Source organism: Artemia franciscana, chromosome 17, assembly GCF_032884065.1.
Source record: "Artemia franciscana chromosome 17, ASM3288406v1, whole genome shotgun sequence".
NCBI lineage: Eukaryota > Metazoa > Arthropoda > Branchiopoda > Anostraca > Artemiidae > Artemia > Artemia franciscana.
Window position 1 is genome coordinate 38,502,490 of NC_088879.1, and position 20,581 is coordinate 38,523,070.

A 20,581-nucleotide genomic window follows, 5' to 3' on the forward strand; every position below is an offset into this window, starting at 1 on the left:
AACTATGGAATGGCAACAAAATTGTTGTTGTTTGTTGATTTATTTAAACCATAGGGGAGCAAAAAAAAAACCCACCAAAAATTGCACGGGGAGCCTTTTCATAGCGTTTCGATCTATAGAGGTAATATCTAATCTAGAGTTATATGTAGAGTTATATAAGTTAATATCTAGAGTTAAAACAATGTTAATATCAATAGGGTTTTGATCTAGATCAAACAATTCCAGGCGTTTTGGACAGGATTGAATTGTGCACCAATGATAATACTGATTGAGCATATTTAATTTTCTAGAAGATGTAAAGTGTAGTATAGTTGAAACCACAAAAGACATTAACATTGATGTCAGTCACACTTGATCGAAGTTGGCTTGAAATGGTCTTTCAATGAAAGAACTAATTGCAATTCAATTATTAACTACCGATTCTTTAAAGAAGTTTAATTTAATAAAATTATTTTTAATTAAATTTTAAATCATGTATTATTTAAAAAAAAAACGGTAAATACAATCTAAAAAGGAGAGGACACATTTTAAAAGCTACATTTGTCAATTCAATTCAATTTAATTTATTAATATAGTACGTATAGCAAATAAAATACAATGGGTCACCACGGAGAAGCAGAGCTCGTGATTTCGGTGACCCTATCAATATTTACAACATAAATAAAACTAGTTGAAGATCCAATACCCAAGTCCACGACCCACCATACAAAACAGAATGACAAAATAATTAACACAATAACAAAACAATCAAATAAACGTTCACGGAGAATGACATCATGAGCAATCAGAGACGATGAATTAAAAAAAAATGAAAAAAAAATTTGAAAAAATCCATAGAGAAAAAAAAATATTAACGTTGAAAAGTTTCTATGAAAAAATTCTGAAGTTCAAAACTCAGTACTTGGACAATAAATGGTTTGAAAAGTTTAAATTTACCTCTTACCCTTCTAAGATGGGTCGGCTCTATACTAATAAGTGGCTAAAAATACCAATAAGAGGGGACTTGGAATAAATAGGGATGGGGGAGCAGGCATAGCAGTGTTGACCTCAGGTGGATTGGTGCTGCAGTAGTTATTAGTACTAGTAGCAGTAGTACGAACGGGAATATATAATACGTAATATCATAAAAAATATAAATAAGTATAAATAAATATCATAAAGTATAAAGTAAGTACAAAGTATAAAGTATCATGTATAAAGTATCTTAAATAGCATTATATTGCCTCAATATGTACAGGGTACGGATGGGACCATTACTTGCTAGAGCTGTTACATTGGGAAAGTAAATATATAAGAAAAAATAAAGCCAACGTCTCCGTAGACGTAATGCATCAGAACGCAAAAATGTATACCACATAAATCTTTTTTTTTCTTCTTTGGTATGATTTCCTTCCTTCCAATTTTCAATGTATTTCGGATTCGAAATAATTCTGTCATAAATCAACAAGGTTGTAATTAGGTTGCAACAAGGTTGTAATTAGGTTTGTAACAAGGTTGCAATTTAACAAGGTTGTAATTAACAAAGTTGTTCCATTCTAATTAGACCCTACTGGACTAAATCCAATTCAGCTGTACCATGTTGCATTTCAACCCTATTTACCATTTAACTTAGCCTCCTCAACTAAACCCCATTAAAGTAATCACTGTTCAGCTCAAACCTTGGAGGACAAGTCAAATCTGTCAAACTGAATTTTTCCATTTTTGTTTTCATTGTATGACTCGATCGTAGTTCCCACCTTTGCTAATATCCTATTTTGTATACTTTCTTACACAAAGAAACAGTCGAACAGTCGGCATAAAAATAAATAAAACCCTAGCGTATATTATTTTATGAGGTAAATACAATCTAAAAAGGAGAGGACACATTTATATTATATATTTATTATATTATTTTAGCGAAAATTCTTTCTGGCTATTTCTCCCCAAACACTATTTAACTCCCATAAAAACTGAAATTTAACATGAAACTTACTTAACGATTATATGTTTATGAATAATATGTGACAGATTTGACTTGTCACTTGTAAAATTTGTCAATGAAACTCATTTCTAATTCAACTCAAGCCAATGTAACTCCTCATTAAATCTCAAACCTTTGTAGATGATTCCCTACAGTTAAACTAAAATCTTCCTGATCCAACCCAACTTCTATTCAAATCTACCATATTTAACTAAACAGCATATTTCTTGTTGAAAGTAATAAAACTTGAACTTAAAAGAAATTTTTGTGCATTCATTGGCTAAGTATTGTATGGGTGTTTCTTAGTTTATTATACTAGCATATACCCCCCCCCCCCTTTCTGCGAAAGGGCTCAATCTATCCTTGTTTATAGCATCTGAAATTATAAAAAATTCTCATGAGGCCAGACATTCGAAAAAAAAAGCAGTTAAGCTTAGCCACTTGGCGCAAGTAAGAAGCGTCACCTTAGGGCTTGACGTGTATCATCTGAGCAGATACAGAGACCTCTGTAAATGTATAGTTTTGTATGACCATGTATATAAGCAAATTTGATTTACTTATTTAGTATCGTTTCTCTTCTTGTAGAGTTGACTTCAAAAGGTTAGATTTTTTTTTCCGAGAACTGAAGACGACTTTGCGGAGATCCTTGTTGAACTATTTGCTTGTTTTCGTTTTCATATTTTGTTACTGGCTGAAAAAATCCTTGTTTTTTCTCACATGTTGGATTTTATTTTTCATTTATCATTATCTTTTTTTGTTTCATACGTTATGAAATCCGAAGCACTTTTTGTCATTCAAGCCAGCAACTAGACTATCAAACAGTTCGTGGTAACGAACTGTAGTAAGGAGCGACCCGGCTCAATAGTAACCAAAACTCTAAAAAATGGAATTTTGATACCAATAGCTATATCAAAAGAATCGCATTTTAATGCTGGTTTTAAATATATAAGTTTCATCAAGTTTAGTCTTACCCATCAAAAGTTACGAGCCTGAGAAAATTTGCGTTATTTTAGAAAATAGGGGGAAACACCCCCTAAAAGTCATAGAATCTTAACGAAAATCACACCATCAGATTCAGCGTATCAGAGAACCCTATTGTAGAAGTTTCGAGCTCCTATCTACAAAAATGTGGAATTTTGCATTTTCTGCCAGAAGGCAGATCACGGATGCGTGTTTATTTGTTTTTTTGTTTTTTTGTTTTTTTTTTCCCCAGGGGTCATCGTATCGACCAAGTGGTCCTAGAATGTCGCAAGAGGGCTCATTCTAACGGAAATGAAAAGTTCTAGTGCCCTTTTTAAGTGACCAAAAAAATTGGAGGGCATCTAGGCCCCCTCCCACGCTCATTTTTTTCCCAAAGTCAACGGATCAAAATTTTGAGATAGCCATTTTGTTTAGCATAGTCGAAAATCATAATAACTATGTTTTTGGGGATGACTTGCTCCCCCACAGCCCCTGGGGGAGGGGTTGCAAGTTACAAACTTCAACCAGTGTTTACATATAATAATGGCTATTGGAAAGTGTACAGATGTTTTCAGGGGGATTTTTTTGGTTTTGGGGGTAGGGTTGAGGGAGGGGGCTATGTGGGAGGATCTTTCCTTGGAGAAATATGCCATGGGGGAAAAAAATTCAATGAAAAGGGCGCAGGACGAATCTGGTCACGTTAGAAAAAAATGTCAAATTAAGAGCTTAATATACAATGCTGGGTGTTCGGAGCCTCTCTATTATGGAGTATAATTTGAAAATAACACAACTATACGAGCGATAAAACATTAATACCACAACCATAACTCAACTAACGAAAGAACTGCTAAGAGATAACACAACTATAAAGCGAAAACAGGTGAAAACCAACGGGAAAATAAACGAACTAAGAGGTGGAAGGGGCCCAGAGAAAAAATATAGTCCTTTTTCAATTTTGAGCCTAACTTCCGCAAAGGAGTAATAATGTCAGAAGCCCCGAAATACCGAATTATTTTCTTTTCAAACACTTCGTGGTAAGGAACTGTAGTAAGGGGCGACCCGGCTCAATAGTAAACGAAACTCTAAAAAACGGAATTTTTATGCTAAAAGATACATCAAAAGATTCGAATTTTTACGCTGATTCTAAATATTAAGTTTCAATTAATTTAGTCTTTGTCATCAAAAGTTACGAGCCTGAGAAAATTTGCCCTATTTTGGAAAAAAGGGGGAAACATCCATTTAAAGTCACAGAATCTTAACGAAAATCACACTATCGCATTCGGTATATCAGAGAACTCTATAGCAAAAATTTCAAGCTCCTATCTAAAAAATGTGGAATTTTGTATTTTTTGCCAGAAGACAAATCACGGGTGCGTGTTTATTTATTTGTTTGTTTTTTTTTTTGTTTTTTTCCCAGGGGTCATCTTATCGACCAAGTGGTCCTAGGATGTCGCGAGAGGGCTCATTCTATTTCCGTTAGAATGAAAAGTTCTAGTGCCCTTTTTAAGTGACCAAAAAATTGGAGGGCAAATAGGCCCCCTCCCATGCTCATTTTTTTCCAAAAGTCAACAGATTAAAATTTTAAGATAGCCATTTTGTTCAACATAGTCGAAAACCATAATAACTTTGTCTTTGGGAATGACTTACTCCCCCACAATCCCTGAGGGAGGGGCTGCAAGTTACAAACTTTGACCAGTGTTTACATATAGTAATGGTTATTGGGAAGTGCACAGACGTTTTCATGGGGATTTTTTGGTTTGGGGGGTGGGGTTGATGGGAGAGGCCTTTGTGGGAGGATCTTTCCTTTGAGGAATATGTCACGGGGGAAGAAAAATTCAATGAAAAGGGCGCAGGATTTTCTAGCATTACTATAAAAAAAAAAACAATGAAAAAATAAACATGAAAACGTTTTTTCAAATGAAAGTAAGGAATAGCATTGAAATTTAAAACGAACAGAGATTATTACGCATATGAGGGGTTCTAAAAATACTTTAGCATAAAGAGCGAGGTATTTAGGAGGAGATAGATACCTCGCTCTTGATGCTAAAATATTTTTAGTAATTTCAACTATTTATTCTACGGCCTTTTTGATTCAGGGGTCATTCTTAAAGAATTGGGACAAAACTTACGATTTAGTGTAAAGAGCGAGGTATTAACGAGGGTACAAACCCCCTCGTACACATAATAAAAATATAAGAATATAAAAGTTTGTTACGTAAGTTAATTCTTAAGTTATGTATATTTTTTACTAATAAAAACGTTCGTTGAATATTAAAAGTTCTAGTAGCCTTTTTAAGTAACCGAAGAATTGGAGGGCAGCTAGGCCTCCTTCCCCACCCCTTATTTCTCAAAATCGTCTGATCAAAACTAAGAGAAAGCCATTTAGCCAAAAAAAAATTAATATACTAATTTCATTTCAATAATTTATGTGCGGAGAGCCAAAATCAAACATGCATTAATTCAAAAACGTTCAGAAATTAAATAAAAAAAACTAGTTTTTTTAACTGAAAGTAAGGAGCGACATTAAAACTTAAAACGAACAGAAATTACTCCGTATATGAAATGGGTTGTCCCCTCCGCAGTCCCTCGCTCTTTACGCTAAAGTTTTTAATTGTTTTAAAAAGTAGAATTGTGGCAAAGAGTCAAACTTTAGCGTAAAGAGCGAGGGACTGCGGAGGGGACAACCCATTTCATATACGGAGTAATTTCTGTTCGTTTTAAGTTTTAATGTCGCTCCTTACTTTCAGTTAAAAAAACTAGTTTTTTTTATTTAATTCATGTAAGACTGGGAAGATTCTGTTTACTATCAAAGAGGGTAGCAATGGAGGCACGAAGACACCTTTCTGGATAATTATTTGGACAATAAACCCATTTGCGAAACTATTATTCACAAAGTGTGGAATAGGTCCATGGCTGTAAAGGCTGGGGCCCTACCAGACAAAGGGGGACAAAGCTTTCAGATAAATGCTTCAACAAATGTTCGTCTAATTCCCAAGGAGATTTTGATAAGATAATTTAACAATGACAAAGCAGTTGAAAAAGATCTCAGGTGTTTCTCACAACTCTACATTTTAAAACAATAAAAAACTAATAAAAAAACTCATAAAAAGAAACAAGTTTTTTAACTGCAAGTAAGGAGCGACATCAAAGCTTAAAACGAACAGAAATTATTCCGTCTATGAAATGGATTGTCCCCTCCTCAACGCCTCGCTCTTTATTTTTGGCTGCATAAAAAGGCAACTAGAACTTTTTATTTTTTTGCGGACGTTTTTATTAGTAATAAATATACATAACTTGCGAATTAACTTATGTAACGAAATTCTATATTTGTATATTTTTATTACGTATATGAGGGGGTTCTCCCCTTCGTCAATACCTCGCTTTCTACACTAAAGCTTCAACTTGGTCCCAATTCTTTAAGAATAACCCATGAATCACAAACGCCGTAGAATAAATAGTTGAAATTACCAAAAATACTTTAGCGTAAAGAGTGAGATATTGTGGAGGAGACGAACCCCCTTATATACGTAATAATTTCTTTTCGTTTTAGGTTCTAATGCTGCTCCCTACTTCCACCAGAAAAAAACTTTTTTTATATATTTATTTTCTCTTTTTTTTCAAATAATGTTAGAAAATCCTACGACCGCTTCACAGAAATTTTCTTCCCTCATGATAAATTCTCCACAGAACGATCTTCCCACGTAACCACCTCCACCAAACCCCCTTTAACGTGAAAATGAAAAAGTCCCCCTGAAATCGTCTGTACACGTCCCAATAACCATCACTATATGTAAACAATGGTCAAAGTTTGTGACTTGCAGCCCCTCCTCCGAGGACTGTGGGGGAGTAAGTCCTCCCCAAAGACATAATTATTAGGTTTTCCAACTATGTTGAACAAAATGGCTATCTCAAAGTTTTGATCCAGTAGCTTTGAGAAAAAATGAGCGTGGGAGGGGGCCTAGGTGCCCTCCAATTTTTTGGTCATTTAAAAAGGGCACTAAAACTTTTAATTTCCGTTAAAATGAGCCCCCTCGCGACATTCTAGGACCACTGGGTCGATACGATCACCCCTGGAAAAAAAAACAAAAAAAAAAACAGATAAACATGCATCCGTGATATCTTCTGGCAAAAAATAAAAAATTCCACATTTTGATAGATAGGAGCTTGAAACTTCTACAGTAGGGTTCTCTGATACTCTGGATCTGATGGTGTGATTTTCGTTAGGATTCTTTGACTTTTAGGGGTTTTTCCCCCTATCTTCTAAAATAAGGCAAATTTTCTCAGGCTCGTGACTTTTAATGGGTAAAACTAAACTTCATGAAACTTATATATTTAGAATCAGCGTAAAAATTCCATTTTTAGAGTTTCGGTTACTATTGAGCCGGGTCACTCCTTACTGCAGTTCGTTACCACGAACTGTTTAACTGGACCCTTTTCAGGTACAACAGTCACTATTAACCAGTTTGCTTCATTGGATTTATATTCACTGCCAGGCATTTAGACTGATTTTGAGAACCTGGCAGTTGCAACGTTGAAACTTGAAACCTGATAATTTCATTTACTTAGCCCAAGAAATTTCTGAGTTAGCATAAAGTCTTAGATAGGATACTTCAGCAAATATTTTTCCAATTTCTAACGAGATTTTGATTAGATATTTTAGCAATGACGAAGTAGTTGAAAAAGATTTCGGGTGTTTCCATCTGGAGGAACTTGATACATGCAAATAAAGAGCGACATTAAAACTTAAAGTGCAAAAATTTTATTATGTTTGCGATGGGGAACTTCCCCTTTTCAGCCCCCCTCTCATCCTCTGGGATGCTAAAGTTCGACAAAGGGAAAATGGAACTTACTGGATAATAAAAAACTGACATTTCTTCGTTAAAGGTTTTGATAACGTTTCTGTTTTACTGTTTAAGTTTTTACTGTTTTAAAAAGAAGAGTTGAAAGAAAGAGTCAAACCTTAGCGTAAAGAGCGGGGCGTTGATGAGGAAGCAGCCCCTATCATATACGAAGTAATTTCTGTTCGTTTTAATTTTTAATGTCGCTCCTTACTTTCAGTTAAAAAAACTTGTTTTTTTTTATTTAATTGACTCAACAAAGCAGAATAGCCCAACTAAAAACATACCCTTGTAATTTTCTTCTTCTTTTTCTAAGAGAAGCTCAGTTTTCACAAATTCTTCCATTTCGGCCATATCAGACGGCATTCTACAGCCATGCAAGTTCAATCTTTCTTGGCTAGAAAGTGGATTACCATATCCATCGACAAATGTAAAGCCAACAATTCCTATCCAACTCTGGGACATTTCTGGTGTTCTTACATGCATGAGCATATGACTTTCTGGAACCGGGTCAGGAGAGTAGTCCTGCAAATAAATATAGATTTCAGTTTTACTCTAATAAATTACTGTATACAATATTTGACATCTTAAGATCCATGTTAACCGGTAAAAAAAAAAGGGTTATAAGGATTCAATACCCCAGGAAGGTTGTACACAAATTGTTGAGTCTGGCTTTGTCTTAATCATGGTTGAAGCACTCGCCAAAACCCTAAGAAAAGAAGCTTCACAGAAATTTTCTTCCCTCATGATAAATTTTCTCCATAGAACGATCTTCCCACGTAGCCACCTCCACTAAACCCCCTTTAACGTGAAAAAGTCCCCCTGAAATCGTCTGTACACGTCCCAATAACCATCACTATATGTAAACAATGGTCAAAGTTTGTGACTTGCAGCCCCTCCTCCGAGGACTGTGGGGGAGTAAGTCCTCCCCAAAGACATAATTATTAGGTTTTCCAACTATGTTGAACAAAATGGCTATCTCAAAGTTTTGATCCAGTAGCTTTGAGAAAAAATGAGCGTGGGAGGGGGCCTAGGTGCCCTCCAATTTTTTGGTCATTTAAAAAGGGCACTAAAACTTTTAATTTCCGTTAAAATGAGCCCCCTCGCGACATTCTAGGACCACTGGGTCGATACGATCACCCCTGGAAAAAAAAACAAAAAAAAAAACAGATAAACATGCATCCGTGATATCTTCTGGCAAAAAATAAAAAATTCCACATTTTGATAGATAGGAGCTTGAAACTTCTACAGTAGGGTTCTCTGATACTCTGGATCTGATGGTGTGATTTTCGTTAGAATTCTTTGACTTTTAGGGGTTTTTCCCCCTATCTTCTAAAATAAGGCAAATTTTCTCAGGCTCGTGACTTTTAATGGGTAAAACTAAACTTCATGAAACTTATATATTTAGAATCAGCGTAAAAATTCCATTTTTAGAGTTTCGGTTACTATTGAGCCGGGTCACTCCTTACTGCAGTTCGTTACCACGAACTGTTTAACTGGACCCTTTTCAGGTACAACAGTCACTATTAACCAGTTTGCTTCATTGGATTTATATTCACTGCCAGGCATTTAGACTGATTTTGAGAACCTGGCAGTTGCAACGTTGAAACTTGAAACCTGATAATTTCATTTACTTAGCCCAAGAAATTTCTGAGTTAGCATAAAGTCTTAGATAGGATACTTCAGCAAATATTTTTCCAATTTCTAACGAGATTTTGATTAGATATTTTAGCAATGACGAAGTAGTTGAAAAAGATTTCGGGTGTTTCCATCTGGAGGAACTTGATACATGCAAATAAAGAGCGACATTAAAACTTAAAGTGCAAAAATTTTATTATGTTTGCGATGGGGAACTTCCCCTTTTCAGCCCCCCTCTCATCCTCTGGGTTGCTAAAGTTCGACAAAGGGAAAATGGAACTTACTGGATAATAAAAAACTGACATTTCTTCGTTAAAGGTTTTGATAACGTTTCTGTTTTACTGTTTAAGTTTTTACTGTTTTAAAAAGAAGAGTTGAAAGAAAGAGTCAAACCTTAGCGTAAAGAGCGGGGCGTTGATGAGGAAGCAGCCCCTTTCATATACGAAGTAATTTCTGTTCGTTTTAATTTTTAATGTCGCTCCTTACTTTCAGTTAAAAAAACTTGTTTTTTTTATTTAATTGACTCAACAAAGCAGAATAGCCCAACTAAAAACATACCCTTGTAATTTTCTTCTTCTTTTTCTAAGAGAAGCTCAGTTTTCACAAATTCTTCCATTTCGGCCATATCAGACGGCATTCTACAGCCATGCAAGTTCAATCTTTCTTGGCTAGAAAGTGGATTACCATATCCATCGACAAATGTAAAGCCAACAATTCCTATCCAAGTCTGGGACATTTCTGGTGTTCTTACATGCATGAGCATATGACTTTCTGGAACCGGGTCAGGAGAGTAGTCCTGCAAATAAATATAGATTTCAGTTTTACTCTAATAAATTACTGTATACAATATTTGACATCTTAAGATCCATGTTAACCGGTAAAAAAAAAAGGGTTATAAGGATTCAATACCCCAGGAAGGTTGTACACAAATTGTTGAGTCTGGCTTTGTCTTAATCATGGTTGAAGCACTCGCCAAAACCCTAAGAAAAGAAGCAACTCCTTCATATAGTAGCCAAAAGTTTTAAAACAAGATTTGAAAAAAAAACAAAAAAAACACAAAAGCTATCAATTGAGTAAGGATCGTCATTTGAACCTGACTGATGAATGGTAACTATTATTTTGATTAATCTTAATGATAAAAGTTTGTTGTGACAAAAATATACGGTAATTTTGAAAAACAGCCTGGAATCCCTTAAATATGAAATCGAATCGAAATGAAAACCCACATCACTGGAGCTGCCATAGCCGAAAACCCTATTTAGGAAAATTCAATTAGAGTCCACCATCGTGAGTAATAAGGAACATCACTTTTTCATATGGGAAGCAGTGATCTGTTTCTTTCGTTTTTATTTCTTTTTTGTTACAACTTGTGGTGCGCTGAACGTCACAGAGAGATGTTTAAGGGCTTTTGTGTATAACACGACTAGACACACCTCCTCATCTTTATTAATCTCCCTGTAAGTATACATAAGTGATTAGAAGAGACCAGATGTTCTTCACTCGACCTGTAATGTTCGCCAACCTGTAAACAGATTCTGCTTCAATATTGAGATATCTAAGAAAACAGGACAATTTTCCAGTTTAGCATTATTAATGATGATGGTATAACGTTATTAACGTTATTGCCCGAAAATACCGTACTTTACTACCATTATGCCCCACTTAAGAAAAGCCAAAACACCAATTAAGACCGGACTTTAAAAAAGCAACTAGTTTTTCTGTAAAGGTTTAAATAAGCGCCTAACAATAACCTCTCTAGAGGTATTAAATGAAAAAAAAAACTTTTTCTAAGATGAAAATAAAGAGCGAAATTAAAACTTAAATCAACAAAAATTCTTCTATCTGTAAGGGGGGGTCCTTAAATTCCCCTCTATATATAAAGAGGAGTCCTTAAATTCCCCCTTGTTGCGCTTAAGTTTTGTAGTAAATAAGTAATAAAAGCACTTAAAAATTCGGGAGTTGCAAATTTTATTTACCGATAGCCTTTCAAATATTTAAACTGAAAATTTTATCGTTTAAAGTAATGCACATTAATAAGCCGTTTCATTCTTGATGTAATCGGGAAAATATTTTTATCTCATTCCACTTACTCTTGTGTTTGAAGAGTCATGCTCAAAGCATTGGGGGGGGGGGGGCAAAAGTCAAAACTTATTGTAAGGAGCTGGATTAAGGAGGCGTCAGCCCCCTTTATATGTGGAATGTTTTCCGTTCGCTTTCAGTTTTGATCGCTCTTTACTTTCATCGTGAAAGACTCTTTTTTAATATTTAATTTGTGTTCGTTTTAACATCGAATCAGGGTTATCCTAAATGTGAAGAAGGCTTCCAGCCCTATTCCCCGATACTTTGCATGTCTTCTAACCGCGTGTGTCTTTGCTCTTCATTTTCATTTTGGACTTGCTCACTTGTTCGGTGTTGCATGTCTTCTAACCGCGTGTCTGTGCTCTTCATTTTCATTTTTGACACGCTGCCGCGGTTCTTCTAAACGTCTGGGTATTTGCTGTTCATTTTAATTTTTGAATTGCTCACATACTAGCAGTTGCGTGTCCTCTAAACACGTGTTTCTTCACTTTTCATTTTTATTTTTGACACACCGTTGCTTTTCTTCTAATCATGTGTGTCTTTGCTCTTTGTTTTCAATTTTTGACTCACTTACTAGGTCAGTGTCGTATGTATTTTAACCACGTCTGTCTTTGCTCTTCATTCTTACTTTTAGCACGCTCTAGTTGTCGTTATCGCATATCTTCTAACCGCCCCTGTCTTTGCTCTTCATTTTCATTTTTGACACATTTTTGGATTTTGATATTAGCAATGAGCTTTGCTTTAGCTGTCCGTATTGGTGTTGTCGCAATTGATGGTCCAGGTTGTCGAATTTTAAATTTTATCACGTTTGATAGTTTAGGTGTTGGTTCCATAGAATCGTCATTTATAGTAACTACAACTGCAAATTTTCGTTTTTTGGGCCTTCCAACAGAAATTATATTATATAAATAACTGTTGCGTTGGAAACTAAACAATCTTATTTATGCTATGCATGACAACATATAAGAAAACTCTTATATGATGCCATACATGATGTCATAAGAAATGCTTATATGATGCACTAACATAGTACATAATGTCATTTGCAAAAACCAACATTGTCTCTTAACAGATTTTCTCAGCAAGAATATCCCAAGATACCAATTTTCCAGAAAAAATGTGGAGCCGTTTTCGAGAACATACATACATACACAATTATTACTCACTTATAAATAGATAGACAGACAGATAGAAGCTTGAAACCTCTACAATAGAATTCTCTGATACGCTGAATCTGATGGTGTTATTTTCATTAAGATTCAATGACTTTTAGAGGGTGTTTCCCCCTTTATTGAAAATAAGGTTAGATTTTCTCAGGTTCATAACTTTTGATGGGTAGGATTAAACTTAATAAAACTTATATATTTAGAATCAAGATAAAAATTCAATTCTTCTGATGTATCTATTGGTATCAAAATTGCGTTTCTTAGAGTTTCGGTTACTATTGTGCAATATACTTCATTCCATCAATAATTAACAAATAAAGGGAGTAGAAAAGTCCCACAATCTTATATCATTTCATCATTCCATTGATTCATTCTGATTAAATATACTTTTGAGCTACATTTACTTGTAATTACCTCCAAATTTTGGATGAATATACTATCTAAACACAAAACATATAAAAAATAGCGATTAAAAAACTTAATTGAACACGCTTCATCCTACACTGAAGGTGTGTCAGATACCTTAAATCATCATTAATGCCCATTTATAATTTGTCATTACATTTTTCTTAAAATTTAGGCAAAACGTTCTTTCTAAATACAGAAAGAACTGGCAAAGAAGTACGTGTTCCCCTAGAAGGTTGAACGTTATATTAATTACAGAGGCGAATTGCCCCGAACTACCAATGAAGAAACACAATTTTCGTTAGTGCCCCCCTCCCCCCAAACATGTTCCGTATAAAAAATTTCAAACTTTTTGTTCTTATTCTGAGAAAGCAGGCGACAGTTTCAATTTATGAGCCATTTTAAGATAATTGCCTTTAAGGGCCTCTATGCTAGCAGTTTTATTAATTTATTATTTTGTTTATTATTATTATTTTTTTTGACGATGATGAATTATGTCGTGTCAATGTGAACTGACGATGAGCATATTTCTTATACTTTGTTAGTTTAATTAGTTAAGTATGGATAATGGAATGAGCTAAAAAGCTCTCTAGGTTTTGTTTGGATATATAGGCTAGTGGTATTTGATTTTTCACAGTAAATGAAATATTAATCAATTAAAAATATATATGTTCATCCATCTATCTAAAAAAATGATTTATAATTATTGATGATTTGTTTTTGGGAAGAACCCAAAAATTTTGAATTCAGTTAAGTGACTGTAAATCAAGCAATAAGGAAAATGAATTAAACTTACCTTAAATCGATAGTCACCCTGAGCATCAACATATTTTGGAGGTGTGAAGTAGGAGCTAAGACTTTCCATAAGATAATATTCAAGGGGTCCAGTAAAAGGCAGAGCAACTGAAGGCAATGTAAACTGAAACAGTTCAATTAGATAATTAAGTGCGTTAGAATCGTCATTATTTCCATTGTTAAAACGAGACGAAAAAAAAGGAGGCGCATCCAACATTTGATAGAGATCGAAACATGTGTGCTTCAAAAAGCTAATGAAGATGGATGGCTAGAATAATCTATATATATAAAAATAAGTTATCTGTGCGTGTGTGTGTCTGTCGAGTGACTTCATGTTTGTGTGTCGACTGACGTCATGTTTTCGACTGGCGAAATTACAGACCGGGACATCGGGACACAAATGACGACCGGGACACCGGCACATAGGGAATATAAATGACGACCGGGACACTCAAAGAGAAAGCGACCGGGACACAAGGAATGTTCGATTAGCAATCACCATCAACAAAGCACCGGGACACAAATGACGACCGGGACACCGGGACACAAGGAATATAAATGACGCCCGGGACACTCAAAGAGAAATCACAGACTGGGACACCGGGACAAAAATGACGACCGGGACACAGGGAATATAAATGACGACCGGGACACAGGGACACAACTACAACAGGGACGCCGGGGGGCACAGGGGGATATATAAATGACGACGGCGACACAGGGAATCGTCGATTAGCAATAACCATTAACAAAGCTCAAGGGCAATCATTAGAATCATGAGGTATAGATCTGAATACGGATTGTTTTCCCATGGACCATTATATGTTGCATGTTCAAGAGTCGGTAAACCTGAGAAATCTATTTATATGCACAGACAATGGGACAGCAAAGAATGTTGTATATTCGCAAGTTTTACGTAGTTAAAAACATATATATATATATATATATATATATATATATATATATATATATATATATATATATATATATATATATATATATATATATAGAAATCCTATATAGGCCAGTGTATTCTCCTGATGAACCCTTATGTTGGGTGTTGCCTCTGAATTATTTGTCTATATTGTTTTTCTATTGTTTGGTAAAGGACGACTTATACTTATTGACGACATGACTGCCTGCCCATGGATTATTCTTTATGGTTGATTGTGTGTGGCTATGCTGTTTGACCTATGTGATTGTATGGATGAGTAGGGTTGAGGCCTCATTCAAGTGCTGGTCTACATTAATCACTAATTTAGGAAAACAGTCTTCCTTTTCTCCTTCTGTCTCTCTTTTTTTTGTGTTTGTGCTGTTGCATTGGTGATTTCTCTTTTCATGATATATATATATATATATATATATATATATATATATATATATATATATATATATATATATATATATATGTATATATCTATATTCACAGGTCGGACATAGGGACACAGCTACAATGGCGCGTAACTAATATGGCGCGTAACGACTTACGCGCGTGGGGGGGCTTGGGGGGGGGGGCGCGAAGCGCCCCCACCAACTAGGAGTTGAGGTGGCGTGAAGCGCCACCCCAACAGCTAGTAATACATAAAATAGGGCCATGAAATATTATTCAGACTTAACTATGACTTAAAAAACAGATACGCAATCCGCCAAAGCTATCCGCACTTCAAGTTATTAAAAATGAGGTGTCGCAAAAAGGATGCTTTTTTCCAAAAAAAAAGGAGAAAAAAAAATAGTGACGCGTTCCTTAAAGACAGTCTTAAAATGCACTGCCATCTCAAAACTGACTCTACGACGTAAAAAACAGATACGCACTGTGCTAAAGTTATTCACATAGTGACACGTTCCTTAAAGATAGTCTTAAAATGCACTACCATCTCAAAACTGACTCTATGACGTAAAAAACGGATACGCAATGTGGCAAAGATATTCGCACTTCAAATTCTTAAAAATGAGGTGCCCCAAAAAGAATGTTTTTTTCCAAAAAGAGAAGAAAAAAACAGTGACACGTTCCTTAAAGACAGACTTAAAATGCACTGCCATCTCAAAACTGACTCTATGACGTAAAAAATAGATGTACACTATGCCAAAGCTATTTGCACTTCCAATTCTTAAAAATGAGGTGCCGCAAAAAGAATTTTTTTTTCCAAAAAAAGAAGAAAAAATTGCGACACGTTCCTTAAAGACAGGCTTAAAATGCACTGCCCTCTCAAAACTAACTCTATGACGTAAAAAACAGATACGCAATGTAGCAAAGCTATTAGCACTTCAAATTCTTAAAAATGAGTTGCCCCAAAAAGAAAGTTGTTTTCCAAAAAAAAAGAAAAAATAGTGACACGTTCCTTAAAGACACACTTAAAATGCACTGCCATCTCAAAACTGAGTAAGTCATATGCCAAAGCTGTCTACTGGTGGCAAAGATAATATTCAAGTGGTCCAGCAGAAGACAGAGCAACTGAAGGAAGCGTAAACTGATACAGTTCCATTAGATGGTTAAGTGCCTTAGAATTGTCATTATCTCTATTATTAAAAGTAAATGATAACGTAAAATGAGACGAAGCTCAGGTCACAAAGCTGGCATTGGGAGGGGCAGGGTGGAGAAGGAACACACACCTGGTTTTTTTAAGAGGGTCAGGGGGTCAATTTTTGCCTCCAGGTTGATTTAAAAACAAAATTCCAAAAACACGTCTGAATTTTAGATGCCAGGGAAGCAAGTTGTTTGCAACGAATCAGACTAAAGATTACTTTTGAGTATAATCAATTATCCAGTTTTGTGTTGTTTTTGCCAGAATAAAGAAACTGCCAGCCCCTCAAAATTTCCAAGTTGGCTTCAATCACGACCGAATTATTATGAAAAAAAAGCATATTCAAGAAATATAGATTCGTCAGCTCTGCAGAGCGTATTAATCAACTTTAACAAGGAAATTGTATTTTTTTTTTTAGTTTAAAAGCTGAATTTTTTGCCTTGGGCTATCTTAGGAATGAGCAATCAATTGAAATTTAGAGTAGAGAAGTTTAGAGGTGCAGAAGTTGAAGTTTCGATGTTTACAGGCACATATGGTGCCATTATTCAGTCTCAGGCCCAAACACATCAGATAAAATCACAAAGTTAATCGAAATACAGTCGACTCAATCATCCGCGGAATTGAGTGGCGTGAATGCCGCGAAAATCGAATTTCGTGGATAATCCATATATTAGAAAAATAGATTGTAGGGACAAAGAAAAACAAAATTACGCTTATTAAAACCTGTATTTAAAACATAACAAAGGAAAAAAGTAATAAATGGAATGACAATCAATCGAAAAAAGAAGAACAAACCGTAGAATTACTTACAGTTTTAAAGTGTAAAAAAAAAAAAAAAAAAAAAAAAATCAAAATCCTAATTAAACTTTCTAAAAATAGTGAATCACTTGCGTTTGTTCCTTTTTCATATAGCTCTTTTTCTCATTTGTGACTGAATTATCTGCAAAACGAGTTTATCCGCCAATAGCACGTCACAACCCTGAGCAACACAGGCGAGACGCAATGTTTGCGAAATGTAGCATACATTTCGCAATATTGCATACATAGTTTATTATTACAAGCAAAGTACCTTAACATAATTTTAAAATTAATATGCTTTTAAAGATGAAATAAATACATTTTCTTTGTACTATATTTTTTTTCGACTTTTGTATTTATAACTTTTTTTTAATTTACATTGCCGCAGTCAATCCGCATTGCGAATAATCGAACCGCGGGTAATCGGGAGTAAACTGTACCAAACAGAAATCGCTTATAAAAGTAGACAGCAGCACTTTGAGACCCATGGAAACTAATACTTTATGGATTTCTGACAGAATCAGGAAATCGTCGCAAATCTTACGCACTTTGAGATTTTTGAGTAAAATTATTACCATGGGTATGTTTCAATAGCGTCTAGTGTTAAAAGTCTTCACATGGTTATTTTTTGGGGTTTCTATTGAAAAGATACCATTCAAAGGAAAATAAATCCAAAGAAAAAAACACACAAAAATAACGGTATTAAAATGGTCTGATTTCAATTTTTAAGTCAAGCATATAAGCATATATTATAAAAACTTGCTCAGTTTTGTTTCCATCGGAAAAACCCAAATTTTACATAAAAAAGAGACAAAAAACACATAATTAAAGAATAATTTACACAGCTTTGTGTGACGGAAATACCGTAATTACATTCTCGACTTCATTTTAAAATTTTCACTTAAAAAAAACATTTTGAGCAAAAGGGGTCGATTTTTCTTGTCACTGTTACTTAAAGTGTGTACGCATTTTTGGTATATAGCGGTTAGCAGTTTTTAGTGTGTTGTTTTAGCGTAAGCTTTTTTTTAAGTATGTTTTTGATGTAAAGTGTGTACACACTAATTAGAGCAACATCTTAGGATTCTAATTTCTTTCCATAAAAATAAACTTGACATAAATCCAGTTTTCATTTACTTAATATTAATCATTTATCAAGATTTAGCAAGTTGTAGCATGGTCATAGCAGCTCCTAGATGCTCTTATATTATACGCTTTTTTTACACGTTATACGTTTACACGTTACGTTTACATGTTTGTATATTTTGTTATATATTTGTCTTTTAATATTGTTTATATTTATTCTATATTTTATGTAATTTGTTTTTAATATTTTTTGACGAGTTGGACAAAAGCTCAAGGTGGAGGGTGGTGAGTTAAAGCGCGTTACCTTCCTGAATATGGCCTTGGATATAGGGTTGATAAGGCATTTAAAGCTCTTTAAAATCAGCAACAAAAATAAGTAATGTCTTGGTGCTCTATGTAAAGCATAATAGCATTATGCTAACTAAGGAAGCACGCTTTCCTTTTATAAGTATCTTAAACAGGGACAGGCTCAGAGGGAATTTGACAAACAAACACAAAGTAGAAACAATAGGGAAAATCTTTTCAAGACAGTGTAAATCTGTTCAGAGGATATTTCGGCCCTGTGTCTAAGGGCCGTCTTCAGCACAATACGAGAAAGAAATATATATATATATATATATATATATATATATATATATATATATATATATATATATATATATATATATATATATATATATATATATATAATATATATATATAAATATATATATATATATATATATATATATATATAATATATATATATATATATATATATATATATATATATATATATATATATAATATATATATATATATATATATATAAACTTACATTAAAATGTGAGAATAAAAACTAATAATGTTTTTTCTAAAAAAAAAAAAACTTTAAAAAAAAACTTTAAAAAAATCCTCCTAAGGAAACTAGAGCAGTCAATATAGATAATGCAATTCTGGCAAAACCACTTCAATCAACTGACCATTTATGTAGACACAATGAAAAGGGTAGATTCATCCGACCAATGGAAAAATTTACAATTCTTGTTAAAGTTATGCTTCTTACTGTTCCATCCTACTGGCTCATGGAGAGGGTTCAAAAAAAAGGATCAACAATATGAGATCATTTACCTGATATTTCTTTGATGGTTGTTCGCCTTCTGATTGCAAAAACGCGACATCTTCTGGATCTAACTTTCGTTGAGGATTTCTAGCAAGTAGGCGGTAGAGATTTGAAAGCACAGCTTCGTCCAGTCGATTCTTCAGAAGTTCAGTAAGTGCATTTTTAATCGCAGGACCTACAAAATAGCATTTGATCAGAATATAATTAATCAATTCGTAGACATATGCTAGGGTAAACCCCAAAACATGGTTTCGGAGGATTCAAAAATATACATAGAATATGGTTTATTGTTAAGAAAACTGAAAAATTAGAAGGTCGTCTCGAAAAATTAGAAGGATCCCGATCTATTCGAAGCCTCCCTCTTTACACCCTCTCGAGAAGTTTCCATGATTCTTATGACATTCTCCCAACCTGTTCGAGGATGACCTGCTTTTCATTGATATTATAATGCATTACAAGATACTCCAAATTCATAGCTTGATCTAAACAAGGAGTCTTGCAGTCTCAATTCTCTGTTGATTTTCATAATCGACTATATATTTAGATAAATTGATGAATATGGGATCAAGATTGTGGACAGACTAGTGCCGGATTTATAAGAAGTTGGCCGGATATACAGAGATAGGAAACAAACTGCTTGAGTTTTCTAAAGCAAATTATTAATTGGAACTTGGCAGTTTGACTGCGTACAAAAGCACACAATGCCAACTAACAGCTCACCCATTAGTGTCCAGTTCGGAATGCGACCCATAAAATAAGCTATCTATTTCAGATACAATGGGAGCACAGTCAGAAGAAGTGGTGATTCTGAGAAAGCTTTTTCAGTCCTGGTTGAACTCCAGCCATTATTATAATCTAGCCATTAAGAGCACTATTGTGCAGCATAATAGTCACATAAAATAGTCACATAAAAGGACAACAAGTTAAATTCGTCAATATTCATTTTTAACATAAGGATAAATAGATTTAATTCAAATAGTTTTATTTTTACTTTGAAATCTCGGTTGATACTACAAATTAATCGAGCTTAAATATAAGTCTACTCTATATTCAGAACCATATTTGGGAGGAAAGAAAAGCCAGAATGGTAGCTAAGTAATAAAATGGAAAAAATCATAAGAGATGAGATTCAGACATGGAACAAGAGAGTGTGATAGAGACAAACAAAAAGGGAGGAAAGGCAGCAAATGAGGGAAAAAGAGAGGAAGAGTGAGATAAAGGAAGAAAGAGAGAGA

At 34.4% G+C, this 20,581-nt stretch overlaps 1 protein-coding gene across 1 annotated transcript in view; it reads right to left on the reverse strand.

The window, feature by feature from the left end:
• LOC136037578 (KICSTOR complex protein SZT2-like) overlaps window positions 1-20,581 on the reverse strand; it is an 89,341-nt gene that overhangs the window by 66,552 nt on the left and 2,208 nt on the right. The window contains exons 2-4 of the mRNA XM_065720299.1: window positions 19,355-19,521; window positions 13,843-13,965; window positions 8,046-8,283 (exon numbers count right to left, since the gene is read on the reverse strand). Coding sequence (XP_065576371.1) covers window positions 8,046-8,283; window positions 13,843-13,965; window positions 19,355-19,521 — 528 coding nt within the window. The remainder of the gene's footprint in view (window positions 1-8,045; window positions 8,284-13,842; window positions 13,966-19,354; window positions 19,522-20,581) is intronic.